General features: G+C 42.3%; 1 protein-coding gene across 1 annotated transcript; it reads right to left on the reverse strand.

The window, feature by feature from the left end:
• Nucleotides 1-4,388: 4,388 nt before the first annotated feature.
• On the reverse strand, nt 4,389-7,160 carry LOC131905055 (PRAME family member 12-like). Its single transcript, XM_059256011.1, has 3 exons — nt 6,874-7,160; nt 5,849-6,442; nt 4,389-4,956 (listed from the first exon to the last, which is right to left on the reverse strand). The coding sequence occupies exons 1-3, from the start codon at nt 7,158-7,160 to the stop codon at nt 4,389-4,391; spliced, it is 1,449 nt and encodes a 482-aa protein (XP_059111994.1).
• Between the last annotated feature and the right edge of the window lie 7,265 nt (nt 7,161-14,425).

A 14,425-nucleotide genomic window follows, 5' to 3' on the forward strand; every position in this document is an offset into this window, starting at 1 on the left:
ATGGAAACAGATGCAGAGATCCACAGGCAAATACTAGACCAAGCTTGGGGGATCCTAATGAACAGAGGGAGAAAGGACTGTATGAGTCAGAAGGGTCAAGGACCTCACGAGACAACCCACAGAAACAACTAACCTGGCTCAAAGAAGATCACAGAGTCTGAAGCTGTCCTACTTTTTAAAGCAGTTGTTGAGATTCTTCCCCCCACCAGAAGTAAACAGCATTCTTGTCATCAAGACTAGCAAACTGAAGCTAAGGGAAACCCATATGTGGTGATATTTATAATCTAAGATATAAAACTTGCCTGAAGATCAGAGGACAGAGCCAGCCACTGGATTAAACATAGAGGCCAGGCAGTGGTGGCACACACCTTTAATTCTAGCACTTGGGAGGCAGAGATCTCTCTGGATCTCTGTAAATTCAAAGCCACCCTGGACTACACAAGATTAATACAGTTTAAAAGAGGAACAGCTAGACAGGGGTGGCACACACCTTTAAACCTAGTACTTGGGAGTCACACACCTTTAATCCCAGCACTTGAGATTTTATGCTTTTGCTACCAGTATTTGGGAAGCACACACACCATTAATCCCAGCACTAGGAAGGTTGAGACAGGAAGTGAAATGGCTGGGCAGAGAAAGGAGTATAAGGCATGAGGAGACAGGAACTCAGAGCCCCTTTCAACTGAGGACTCAGAGGCATTCAGTCAGAGGATTCATGGAGTTGGTAAGGTGAGAAGTGGCTGTGGCTTTTTCCTTTGTCTCTCTGATCTTTCAGCATTTACCCCAATATCTGGCTCCAGGCTTTTATCAAAAGACCAATTAGGATTCTTGCAACACCCATACCAGCAGATCTTGTTAAACCAACCTTTATCTTTCTAGTCACCCAATTGTGTCCAAGCCCATGGGTTTTTTTTCTTTCTTAATTTTATTGATTTATTAGTATTTTTCTCAAAACGATTTTTGTTAGTTTATGTATTGACATGTATGATGATCATGACTCCCAAGAAAATTATATTTAATACAGTCTAAGAGGATTTGTGGAGGTTGCTGTAAAATTGTAAAGTACAAAAATTTTCCTCCTCTAAATACCTGGTTAATAAGGACTTGTTTATTGGGAAAAAAGAATTCAAACATCTTTCTGTTTATACATAGACACACACACACACATACAGACACACACACACACACACCAAAAAAGTATTAATTTTAGAAAACAAATATTAAGACTTTTTTATTTTGTCTTTATTTTTTAAGCTCACAAGTCAAGATTTTAATTTATTTAAAATTTAATGTAACAATCTAAAGCATAATTTGACATATATTTTGACTCCCCCCCCCCCCCCCCCGAGACAGGATTTCTCTGTGTAGTTTTGGTGCCTGTCCTGCATCTTGCTCTATAGACCAGGCTGGCCTCAAACTCACAGAGATCCTCCTGGCTCTGCATCCCAAGTGCTTGGATTAAAGGTATCTGGCACCGCCACCAGGCTTATTTTGATTACTTTTGAGTAATTCATCACTTACCATTATAATGATGGACACTGACTATAAATACTTTTTAAATATATTATTTTATTTTAAATTTTGTTCATTTTACATACCAACCACAGTTCCCTCCCCTCCTTCTACTTCCTCTCCACCTCCCCCCTCATCCCACCCTTATTCACCCCTCAGAGAGTGTAAGGCCTTCCATGGGATGTCAACAAGGTCTGGCACATTAAGCTGATGTAGGCTGAAGCCCCTCCACCCTGCATCAAGGCTAAGCAAAGTATCCCATCAAAGGGAGTGGGCTCCAAAAAGTCAGTAGATACACCAGGTATAATCCAAGTCCCACTGCCAGGGGACCCACAAGGAGACCAAGTCTCCCAACTGTCACTCACTTTCAGAGGGCCTGGTTCAGTCCCCTGCATGTTCCCCAGCCATCCAACAAATATTAAGACTATTACAGTATTTTCCTATATTTGACATGCCAACTCTCATTCACAAAAATACATGGCTACGTTCATGTTGAACGGTTCCACTCATGTGAGGGAAAGCCCAGCCCTCTAACGCAAAGCTGCTTTCAGGGTAACATGTAAATGAGATGCCTTTGCAGTGAAGAAAGCAACTACTGAAATGATATGAATCGGGAGAACTATATTCCCTGCATAACAAGAGACTATTTTGGAGACAGTTGACAAAAGCCCTACATCTTATTGTTAAGTGAAAGAGACATCAAAATTAAAAGCAAAGCTTACAGGGTAAGACTTAAGAAAATTACTAAAGAGTGTCAAAAGAAGGAAAAATGGAACTAGGCACAGGGCAGTTACGAATTAATGAAGGATAAGAGGAGGGAGGACAGTGAAAATGTGCTGGAGATACTAGGGCAGAGGACTGAGTCCTGCTTTGATCTCTGACAAGCACTCAGGTAAAGGAATAATGGAGTAGGATTTCTCAGTTCTTCCAAGTACTTAAGAACCATCCTCCCCATTGGTGGTGTCTCTGTCATCGTCTCCTGTAGCTAGAGTTTTCTGGTCCTGCCTGGCCCACAGTCAGGACAAATCTCTCCAGCCAGTACTGCAGCTGCTTAGACCCAAATGAGTAAACACACAGAGACTTATATTGCTTACAAACTGTATGGCCGCAGCAGGCTTCTTGTTATCTAGTTCTTCTATCTTAAATCAACCGATTTCTATAAATCTATACCTTGCCACGTGGCTCATAGCTTACCGGCATCTTCACATGTTGCTTGTCATGGCCGCAGCTGGCAGCATCTCTCCGCCTCCGCCTTCCACCTCCCAGAATTCTTTTCTCTGCTTGTCCTGCCTATACTTCCTGCCTGGCTACTGGCCAATCAGCATTTTATTTGTATAGAGCGATATCCACAACAGTCTCCTTTCTCAGTTGATCGACTCCAGCTGATCATCCCTGGCAGCTTCATCATCATCATCACCCAGCAGGCCAGCCCCCTCAGCAGAGTCAGTGGCACCTGCCTCAGATTCTGCTCTCTCTACTCTGTTCCTCTTCACTTTTGTTCTTCATCTCTTTTAGGGGTGAAAAGGTTACATCTGCCTGTTTGTTCTGTTCTTTTCCATTTTTCCCAGGCTTCTCTGCAGAGAATCCACTTTCTTAATGGCCTGAAGGTCAATACTTTTTAACTTTCAGACCTGAAAGAAGAACCCTGATGTTGACTCTTCCCATTGAATCCACTTTTACCCCTCTGTTGGATTTTTCCTGACACACACCGGCGTTTAGAATGCACCACAGCCTGAACAATGGGAGGAAGAGGAGGGACAGAAGCTGGATTGCTGTACATCCAGTCATGATAAACCCAGTGAAAGTCATAGCTCAAGTCACAACAGGCTCTTAGCCTGTGACAACCAACCTCTGTGAGCATTCATGGAGCTGTAATTCTATAAGCCTCCACACTTTTCTAGACTGTGTTAATAATCAGGGTCTGTGTTCAAATGCCACTCTGCTCACAATCACACCACTTACCAGGGATGGTTCTGTCCAGAGTGTGATTTCAAGTGTCCTTCACAATTAGTACATTTTATGAGTTAGCAGGTTTTAATCACAAAGATGTGTGAGAACAGGAAGATTTATTTTTTTTAATGAAGACCAATGAAAATACAGAGTAAATAAAACCATCTTATTGCTATGTGATCCAATGAAAGGGAGTAAAATAGGTGGCTTGGCTACTCTCTTAGCAAATCAAGACAAAGCTCACAACTAAAGAGTTAACAACCAGGTCTCAGGTCAGTCAGTTCTCTAGGCAAGGACTTTTTCTTCAGCCATCTTCAGTGTGTGCACAGCACACACTGAAGTATTCTGGGATGGAATCTCCTGCTTTTCTCCAAAACCATCTTCATAGGAGAGCGGGTCGATACTGCTCAGTTGAGTTTGACAGTTCTGTACCAATACTCCACCAAGCAGCCAAACAATGGGACTTAAAGAGGGGAAGACAATGTCATAAATGACTTCAGTTCATTTTGATGCTGGCAAGTCTTAGACCAAAATGTCCTTGATCATACTTCATGAGGTCAAGGGACACCTTGACTGTGAACCTAAAACTTAGATTACTAACTGAATAGGATACAGATAAGAGCATTCAGGTTCTTAGTCTGATCATAAGTTTATAACTATCACATACTTGGAAGTCCGTGGTGAATCTGTTTTGACAGAGGCACATTTAGAAATGTAAATTTGCCTTTCTGATTCCACAAGACAACTGGGGCCATGGGCTCATTATATTACAAGTCAAGTTAGACTCTGTGGTGTGGATCCACTGAACACTATTTCATTTCCAATGAATCACACAGTGTCTGAAACCATGTGTTCTGATACTCCATGATTAAATTCACAACACCTAGACTTTCATTTCTCAGTATCCAGAATCAGCCTTTTCCTATTTATTGCCAACACCAACAAAGTGTGCTCTCCATGTCATAAACACAGCGCCTGTAGCATTCAAGGCAGTAGCGTGTAGCAAAGACTACTGTATTGGGCTGCCTTTGGGAAGTGACTATATCCCGGAGCTCAGGACATACTTGGGTAAATTTCTCCACTAGGATATAACCCTGGCGATCATAGCACTCTAGAGGGGCAGGGTAGAGCTCTACAGTCAACTTGCTTAGATTGGCCATGCTTTGCAGAAGGTCCTTCAGTACAGCCACGGACAAGTTATTATCATAGAAATTGGCCCTGGTGAGCTGGGAGCACTGGCTCAGGGCAGTCAAGAGGGCACTGAGCTGAGAGTCCTTCATCCTGCACTGCATTAACTCCAAGTTCTGCAGTGTGTCTGCTACATTCTCTAGGAGAACTCGGAGATGTATGGGACGTAACTCGGATAACTCTACACCATTGAGGTTTAGGTGTTTCAGGTGACAGAGCCTCTGACACTGTGACAAGTGTTTCAGGTCTGACTGTGAGAGCTGACAAAGAGTGATACACAAGGACTCCAAGGGGGTCTTCAGGCATCTAGGGAAAGAACAGGAAATTAGTTCCAGCTAATGAAGGACATTAGTAAGGTTGACGCTGAGACAGAGGGGAACACATATGTAAAGTCAGTCTAGCCTTATGCTGAAGGTCAACACTTGGTATACAACCTGTTGGTTCCTGCTTATTAATTGTCTCCTGAGACATATACATAAGGTGGGTCAGTCTCAGACCACAGATCTGTATCTGCCTGTCCTCACTCTGTCAAACAGAACTAAACTTTGCAACAGCAGGCTGGGAGGTCATACCCAGAGAGGACCATCACAAAAAGGTTCTGGAAACATCTCGGGGGTATGTGTCCTGCATAGCTCATCACTGTCCTTCCTCTCAATCACATCCCCTATGCCTGATTTCAAAGTGCTCCAACTTTGAAAGTGATGGTCCCCCACCCCAGCATCACCCATTTCCACCTACTAAGTCTCAACCTGTGCTCATATTATCCTTCTCTCTGGCAGAGTTCGAGGCTGACAGAGGATCCAACACAATCTGGTCCCTGTTCACAGAGATGTGAGTACAGAGCTCCTTAGGATCCTGTGCAAGTGTGAGTTGTCCACACCTCAGGGCCTGCTAATCTGTCAAGTTCTCCTGTTAGTGTAGCCAGGATCTCAAGGAGGAATATCCAGAGCACACTCACTGGGTCTGACCCACCCAATGGACCTGCTTTCAAGGCAGCTCTCTAAACATCTCCTACCCCAGCTCTGACTCTGCTAAATGAATCGTCAGTTAAGAAGGAAGCAAGTCCACGCTTAGATAGTGTAATGAGTCCATCATTCTAAAATGCACAGTGGCACACACCCCCCAGGGGACAACTAATGCTGAAGCAAAGGGAAAAGGTTTGCTGTCACAGTACAAACAGCTCTCCATCCTTTCTTACCGGAACAACTGTTTCATGAGGTCAGAGGAAAAGGAGACTCCATGTATAGAGAAATGCTGGAGACAGTTGAGTTTGGAGAACTGAGAAAGGAACTTGATAGCACACTTCTCCTCTGTGTATGTCAAAGTAGGACATACAACGCTGTCTGTGCTCAAGTAGATCTGAGTTATATGGAATTTACGAAGATTTCTCATACGGCCAAGGCAAGATGCAAAGTGACCCAGGAAGGGCAGAACCTGGTTTGTGAATAGTTCCAATTCCTCGATATAGTGTGGATGGAAAATGTCCAAGACCTTCTTGACAATCTCCACAGGGAGGGCACAAATAGTCATCCTCAGACAGCACAGCCGCACAGAGCCTTTTCTCTGCTGGGCCCACTGCAACAAGCATGTTTGGTGTTCTTTCAGCTGGAACCTGAAGCTAAGGTCAGTGACCACCTTCAAACGCGGCCTCAGCGCGTATCTAGGAAGGTCCCTCCCTATTTGCTTCTCACTCCCAGTCTCTGTTGAGTCGGCTCCTTCCTGTGGTCCAGTCCATACACCCAGGAAATCATGGTGCACATTCCTCAAGTCAAGGATTTGTACCTTCCACCGTCTGGGAGAGAAAAGGAAGGAATTACACAATGTAAACCAGGAACTGACTCAGAGACAGTTTATGTCCCACTTCACTATTGTCAGCTCCAACACAGCCCCTCTCACCTGCCAGGCCAGGACTCTTAGCATGAACTGCTCATGGAGACCTTCCTCCCTCCCTCCATTCAATGACTCTAGACTTGGGTCTCTTTCACATCAAATGCCTGTAGGAGAGCCAGGGGAAGGCTCCTCCCACTATGGCTTCATGGACTCTGAGCTTTCCTCCACTCCTGACTGCCATTTATATCAGCTTTCAACTTGAATAGATATTCTACAGACTTCCAAGTTGTGACAACAGAAGCCTCTGTCCACTTTGACCCCATTCTCCCTCACCTCCCATGAATTTACCACTAGCTCAGTGATACCCTTCTCTTCTCCTTGGGCCTTGCTTACCTGGGACGAACCTTCTGTGACTGCAGCATGTCTAGGCCATCCAGAACAGCTTGCAATGCCTCCACATCGGGGATCTTCATCAGGGCCCCCACAGGGAGGCAAGCAAAGGGCCAGGCTGCCACCATTGCCTTCAGTAGTCCCAGGTGTCTACCGTCGAAGGCCTCCTTGAACAGCGGTGGGAAGAAATTTGTGGGCATGGGCTCCAGGGCAGAGATGGCCAAGGCCTGGTTGCTCAGCAGGCTCTGCACTGCCAGCTGCTGGAGTGTGGGTATGTTCTTGATGCTCATGCTGATAAATCTTCGGTCAGGAGGAACCTGGGCAAGCATTTAGGAGACACATTTTCAGCTTATGTTTTGGGAATTCCTTCTTCTCACATGTTGCAGGAACCAGAGGATCAGAGTCCTTGGTCTGGTAATAATGGAGAACTCAGGGTGCTCTGTTATACCATCTGGTGGTGTCAAAGCCAAGCTTCCGTCACTCTCAGCATGTGGAATCTCTTATAAGACCCCACACGGGCACACATTAATCATTGTCCCCCCGGGCACTCAAAGGTAGAAGGGTTATTGGGGAGCATGCAGACTGACCAGACCCTTGCTGCAGGAAAAGACACTGACCAACTTTCCAGGCTCTCCAGAAAATAAAGTGCTGATGCCACCTGGCTGTCCAACCCTTATTGTGCTTTCCACAAACTGATCCTTCCTGGTACAGACTGAAGAGAATTTGTGAAATGCTGTCAGTCCACACTGCTTCTAAATGCTTTAGAGACGGGTGTGGAGGTACTGAGCTACACTGTACTCATTTGGGGGAGGAGGTAAAAGATCTTTAAATTTATGGGCACCAGGCCACACAGTCAGACCATGTCTGAAATATAAGACATGCAACTTTCCCCTACACAACTAAACATCATGCTATTGAAAGAGAACACCTGTAAAATGACAGTCTTAGATGAGAAGCCAGGTGTACAGAGGCTACAAAGATGAGGATTTCCCATGGTACCTTGGGGTCTATAGAGGAAGAAAGAGATGTAAAATAATCTGCCAATATTTTTAAGTTTTTGTTTTGACTTTGAAATATGTGTAGCCTGTGTTGGATGCTTGAGTGGAATTGGCTAAGCTTCCAAACCCGAATGGATTTCACTCATTATGTATCCTAGGCTGCCCCTACTCTCCATGCTCCTCCTCCCTGTCATTAGGTGTGTTGGAATTGTATTTTTTTCTACCATATGTGGCTGGTACACTCTGCACTTAAAATGTTGCATAAATGTTACCAAGTTGGAGACTCTTTGGAGGAAGAGTTTAGAGGATTCCAGGTCATACTAATCTAAGAAGTGTATTTCAGGCTAGTCTATGTTGGGGGGATATCAATGAAAATATGATTTAAAATGTCTTCATTGAAGTTGCTTAGTAGCAGAGTTTGATCACAAGTGCTTTACCATTCAACCACATTTCCAGGTCATCTATTTCCTTTTGTGTAATTTTATGTAGAGGTAAGTTCTGCCTTGCTTATTTTGACCCTTCTCAAAAAACTCAAATGAGCCAAAGAAACTAACATGTAAACTCCTATGTGATGGTCATTTTAATTAAGAACAAACTACACTAAATCTCAAAATATTAAATTTTAATCCGAAAGCATCTGGAAATGTAGCTTAGTTGGTGATAAGGCTAGACCAGCACGCACTAGGCCTGATGGAGGTGAGTGACTTACCTGATATGGACACTGGTTACAGGCTCCTATTCCCAGCAAGGCCAGGCAGTGACTCCAGGCTCCAGGACTCTGAGGTTCTATTCTACTAGGCCTCATCTGACCCTTTTATACAGTTTCCTCCTCACCCCTCCCCAGTTAGCCCCACCCCTCTACTAAAATCTTATATCTGATTGGTCCAATGAGTCTCTACCCCCTGTTAATGATTGATTTTTTTCTACTGTAGATTGATTGAATCAGACCTGTACAGTGAAAACAAAAAAAACACTAAAATAGAAAGTCAATATTCCATTGCTTGAAGATTGACTTATTTTGTATGTGTATGTTTACATGAGCACATTTATGTATGCATATATTTTAGTGTGTGTGGGTTTAGTGTCTACGTGTGTGTTTCAGTGTGGGTTTTATTGTGTGTGGACTTGAGTGTGTAGTGAATTTTAGGCTAGCCAAAGGCTACATGGTAGCTTTTTTTCTCAAAACAAGAACAACAAACTAAAAACCAAACACAAAACCAAATTGCACCCCAGGGAACATGTTGCTGATGAGAAAGAGCTGAGGTGGGTGGTGGGAACCTGTGGTCCTCACTAGCAAGAAGCTTAATTGTGATGATGGCTTGATGGAGGACTGTAGAACCATCAAGAGTGAGATGGATACTTTGTCTCAAAGTATGAAAAATCAACAGCAATGAATGATGAAATGAAAGTCAACAAAACAATAAAGCTTTATTAATACACCTGTGTCATCCTGAACAGGGTGCACACTCTTGATCTTAGTACTCCACAAGCTCAGGCAGAAGATATCTGTGAGTTTCAGGCCAACCTGATCCACACAGTGAGAAACTGTCAAACAACAGCATCAAATTCCAAACAGAAAACAGAGGTGCCTCTCTTGAAGAAAACAGTAGAAACCTCCATGCACCAAATGGTCTTTCAGACTCACCTACCCAGCAAGTGCATGAAGGCTCAGCATGTAAGGCACTTATACCTAGCCTGAAGACCTGAGTTTGATTTCTGGAACCCACAAAAGGAGAACAGACTCCTGGAAGTCTACACATGTGGAAGGTTTCCTCTGACCTCCACATGAGTACCATGACATATGACCCATCCACCAGTAATTATTTGTAGGAATTGTTTTTGAATTTCTTTTTCCCAACAGCAGGGAAGCAGAGAGGCAGCACTAGGCTAGGACTGGTCTTTATGATATCTGCTGGGCACACGTGCATGTTTGTCACATTCAAATTCAGAGGAGAGGGCTGTAGTATCAGGAGTTCAAGGTCATGCTTCCTTTTATAGTAAAAGATAGAGAGAAAAATCAGGAAAATTGATTCAATTAGAAATCAAATCATTTAGGTGACCATGTTGTTACCATTGGGGGTAGCTCTCTGCCATATAGAAGACACTACCTCATATCGGATACCATGGTCCACAACATTCTTTGTGCCCCCTCTTCCTGCTTGTTCCCTGAACCTTAGATGTAGGGGTTGGGTTTAGATGTATTAATTGGGGATAGGCACCCCATTGTTATTTATTCTCTCCTTTTTCACCAGTATGGATTTCTGTGATGGACTCCATCTACATCAAACAAACAAACAAACAAACAAACATCTTTTTTGATACTGGTTAAGAGCTACACTTATATGTGTATGCAAGAATGAATTCTAAGAATCCAGTTGAGACACACACTGGTATAGAAGTGGAACAGTAGTGGGTTCTCCTCTAGAGCTCACAACCTCACCAGACACAGGGAGGTGGCTAGGTTTCTAGTAGCAGGCATACATTCCACCCTTTTGAGAAGTCCAGTTAGGTAGCTGTTGGTCATCTCTGAAACATGAATGTCATATCTTGACGCTCAAATCTATCTTGACATATCTTGTCCCGCTATGGTTGTTCATAAGCTTCACAACCAATAGGACTTTTCATTGACTTTCTCCTAGTGGCTTGCACAGCATCTTTGTCCATAGAACTTCCAGGTCAGTTCCAGCTCCCTTCCTACCAGTCCTGTGTCCAAAGTGTGTGGTGCCTTCTGCAATAACTCTGACTTTCAAGTTCTGGGATGCAACTGAGGGCAATGGCAATAACCTCTAAGGTTTAGAATGGTCTCCTGGACTGCCCTGACATTACATGCATCACATGAGTGCAGGCAAACACTCATACACATAAATAAACATAAATGAATCTTCAGAAACCCCTGGGTGTACCCTAATAAAATTTGCCTGAAGATCAGAGAATAGAACAAGCCACTAGATTAAACATAGAGGCTAGGCAGTGGTGGCACATACCTTCAATCCTAGCACTGGGGAAGCAGAGATCAGTCTGGATCTCTGTGAGTTCAAAGCCACCATAGACTACATAAAATTGACTCAGTCTAGGAGAGAAATAGAGCCAGACAGTGGTGGCACACACCCCTAGTCCCAGTACTTGAGATCTCATACCTTTAATCCCAGTATTTTGGAAATACACATGCCATTAATCCTAGCATTAGGAAGAAAGTGATGGCTGGGTGGAGAAAGGTATATAAGGTATGCGGAGACAGGAAGTAGAGCCTTTTCAGGCTGAGGATTCCTAGAGGTGGGATGTTACAGCAGCTTCTTCCTTTGTCTCTCTAACCTTTCAGCATTTAACCTAATATCTGGCTCTGGGATTTTTAATTATAAGGCCAATTTAGCAATTTGTGTTACACCTGAAAGTAGGGTTAGCTCAACTTCTCTCCCTAGCTGTACCCCTTTAATTTCCTTCTCTCCCCTTATTGCTCCAGCTGGTCTTTCAAGTACATTATTGAAAAGGATTGGGGAATAGTGGACATCCCTGTCTAATCCCTGACTTCACTTGAGTTCCTTCAAGTTTCTTTCCATTTAACATGATATTGGCTGTGGGTTTCTCATATAGAACTTTTCTTGTATTGAAGTCTCTTTCCTGTCCCCCTAATTTTTTGGAGTTTTATCATCAAGGCATGTTGAATTTTTTAAAAGCCTATTTCCACTTCCATTGATATAATTAAGTGACTTTTGTCTTTCAGTGCATTTATTTATTTATTTTACATTTATTGACATGTGTATGTTGAACCATTCTGCATTTTGGAGATAAATGATCATGGTGTATAATCTTGTTAGGCATGCCTGTGTTTCCAAGTATTGCATTAATATACTTGGATCTACGTTCATCAGGAATATTCACTTATTATTATTTTTTGTTGTTGTTATTGTTATCTGTTTACCCGGTATTGCTATTACAGTCATGCTGGCTCTGTAGAAGGAATTTAGGGGTGCTCCATCTGTTTTTTTTTTTGTTTGTTTGTTTTTGTTTTGTTTTGATAGTTTAAGAAGGATTGACTGTAGTTCTTATTTGAATGGCTGCTCGGATTCTGTTGTAAATCCATCAGGCCCTGGATGTTCTTCAGCCAGAAGAATTTTTATTACCACATCAACTTCTTCATTTGTTATGGGTCCGTTTAGGTTGATGACTTCCTCCCTTCACCCCTTTGGTTTTTTGAGGCAGGGTTTTTCTATGTAGCCCTGGCTGTCCTGGAACTCACTCCGTAGACCAGACCTGCCTCTGCCTGCCAGATGCTGGGATTAAAGGCATGTGCCACCACTGCTCAGCTTGGGTTGTTGACTTTGTCTTCTTCTTTTTTTTTATTCTATTATCTTTTTACATTTTATAAAATCTTTATTGACAAATAATTCACATAGTATACAATTTTGCCTGTTTGCACAATTTGATAGACTTTGGTCCAGCATCCTCACAGGCCCATGATACTATTTTAGTTTTACTAAATACTAGATCCTATTTATTTTTTTATTTTTTTATTTTTTTTTTTTTTTTGGTTTTTCGAGACAGGGTTTCTCTGTGTAGCTTTGCGCCTTTCCTGGGACTCACTTGGTAGTCCAGGCTGGCCTCGAACTCACAGAGATCCGCCTGGCTCTGCCTCCCGAGTGCTGGGATTAAAGGCATGCACCACCACCGCCCGGCTAGATCCTATTTAGAAATACAACTTTCTATTTTACAACATCGCTGTCTTCAATTTCATATACATATATAATGTATGGTGATTACATTCCACCTTATTTTTTTAAATGAACATAATATTTGCATTTGTAACCATTTTTAAGTTCATAATTCAGTGGCATGAATTACTTTCAAGACATTAATTACACTCAGGATATTCATTAATTACACTCATGATATTAATTACATTTTTGGTATTCATTGATTACATATGCAGTATTCATTCAGTAACTATATTTATGATATGATTTATTACATTCATGCTATTATGTTCTGATACTATTGTCCTTATGTGGGGCTTTTCCATCACACAAAACAGAAACTCTGTACTTACAAAATCATTGCTCTATATTCCTTTCTCTTCCATCTTCAGATAACATCTAATCGTTCTGTCTCTATGAATTTGTTTATTTTATATATTTCATATAATATAATTCTATAGTAATTGTCCATTTTGGTGGTGGTGGTGCACGCCTTTAATCCCAGCACTCAGGAGGCAGAGGCAGGTGGATCTCTGTGAGTTCGAGGCCAGCCTGGTCTACAAATCGGGTTGTTGACTTCTAATTGGCTTAATTTTGGTGGTTTGGCTGAATCTCAAAACCACCTATGTAGATGTAACCAACCGTCTTATTAAATAAGAAACACAGAGCCGATTCAGAGAAGAAAGCCAAGAGGTCAGAACTAAGAGCCTTACCCTTCCTGCTTCAGCTATCCTGCTTCAGCCAAGAGAGCTCTCCGAAAAAGAGGCCTACTTCCTGTGTGTACGTCTTTAAATACTCTAGATGTTCTGCCTTCTCATTGGTTGTAAACTAAACACGTGACTGCCTTGTCATTGCCTGTATGTACCGCCCTCCAGGTCCTTAAAGGCGTGCGCCACCACCGCCACACACTTGCTATGGCTCTATAACTCTGACCCCCAGGCAACTTTATTTATTAACATACAATTAAAATCACATTTCAGTACAAGTAAAATATCACCACATTTCCCCTTTTCTATTTTAATAAAAAGAAAAAAAAGAAAAAGGTTATAACTAACAAAAGAAAAACTATATACAAAAGTACAATAACTATATACAATATATACAAATAATAAATGTCTAAACAATGTCTAGTCCATTTGTATTTGACAAATTCAGAGATGATAATTTCATTATCCTATTTTGTTAAGTCCAAAATGTATCTAATTCACTTTCTATCCTAATTAATCTTCAACTAACTAACCTTCAACTATAACTAACTAATCTTCAACTCCCTCAGAGACCCAAGAAGGAAATAATATTAGCTAACAAAAATAAAAACAGAAAGTGCATGCAAGCAACTTCCAAAAAAATTGTGAGTTGACAAAAACAGCCAACTGCCTGGACAGTCACCTGAGGTTTCTCCGCAATGCTGGGGCATCATCTTCAGCCTATATAGGCTTAGCATATCTGACAGACTCATTTGTGAAGTAGGATGTACACAAGGTCAACAGTTCAACCTCACATTGGGTGAGAGCAGTCCATGCACCAGAAACACCTGAATTCCACTAATGTCATGTCATGATTCAGGATTTTAAATTCTGGAAAATGTTGATGGTTTTTTTAGTTCAGCTCTCCATTCTTCTTGGCTGTGTACATATGGCTTCATCTCAGCATCCCGTTCTTCTCCACATCTCTCTATCAAATGCCAGTCTACTATTGAGAGGCGTGAGCTTAGTTACTTTTCAAGAATAACTGTTTCAGCTGCTGTTCCATAGCACATCAGAAGCCATCGGCCCACTGCCTGTTCAGCTGCCTTCGAAGAAAAGGGCACTGTACCTTTTCCGAGTTGCGAAGGCCACGTCAGGGATGGTGCCATATTGTCCTGGC

The sequence above is a fragment of the Peromyscus eremicus genome, chromosome 2, assembly GCF_949786415.1.
Source record: "Peromyscus eremicus chromosome 2, PerEre_H2_v1, whole genome shotgun sequence".
In the NCBI taxonomy this organism is placed as follows: Eukaryota; Metazoa; Chordata; class Mammalia; order Rodentia; family Cricetidae; genus Peromyscus; species Peromyscus eremicus.

Coding starts and splice junctions, on each gene's coding strand:
- LOC131905055 (XM_059256011.1), bottom strand. CDS start 7,160: ATGAGCATCAAGAACATACCCACACTCCAGCAGCTGGCAGTGCAGAGC. Junction 6,443..6,873: donor TCACAGAAGGTTCGTCCCAG/GTAAGCAAGGCC, acceptor TTTCTCTCCCAG/ACGGTGGAAGGTACAAATCC. Junction 4,957..5,848: donor CTCATGAAACAGTTGTTCCG/GTAAGAAAGGAT, acceptor TTCTTTCCCTAG/ATGCCTGAAGACCCCCTTGG.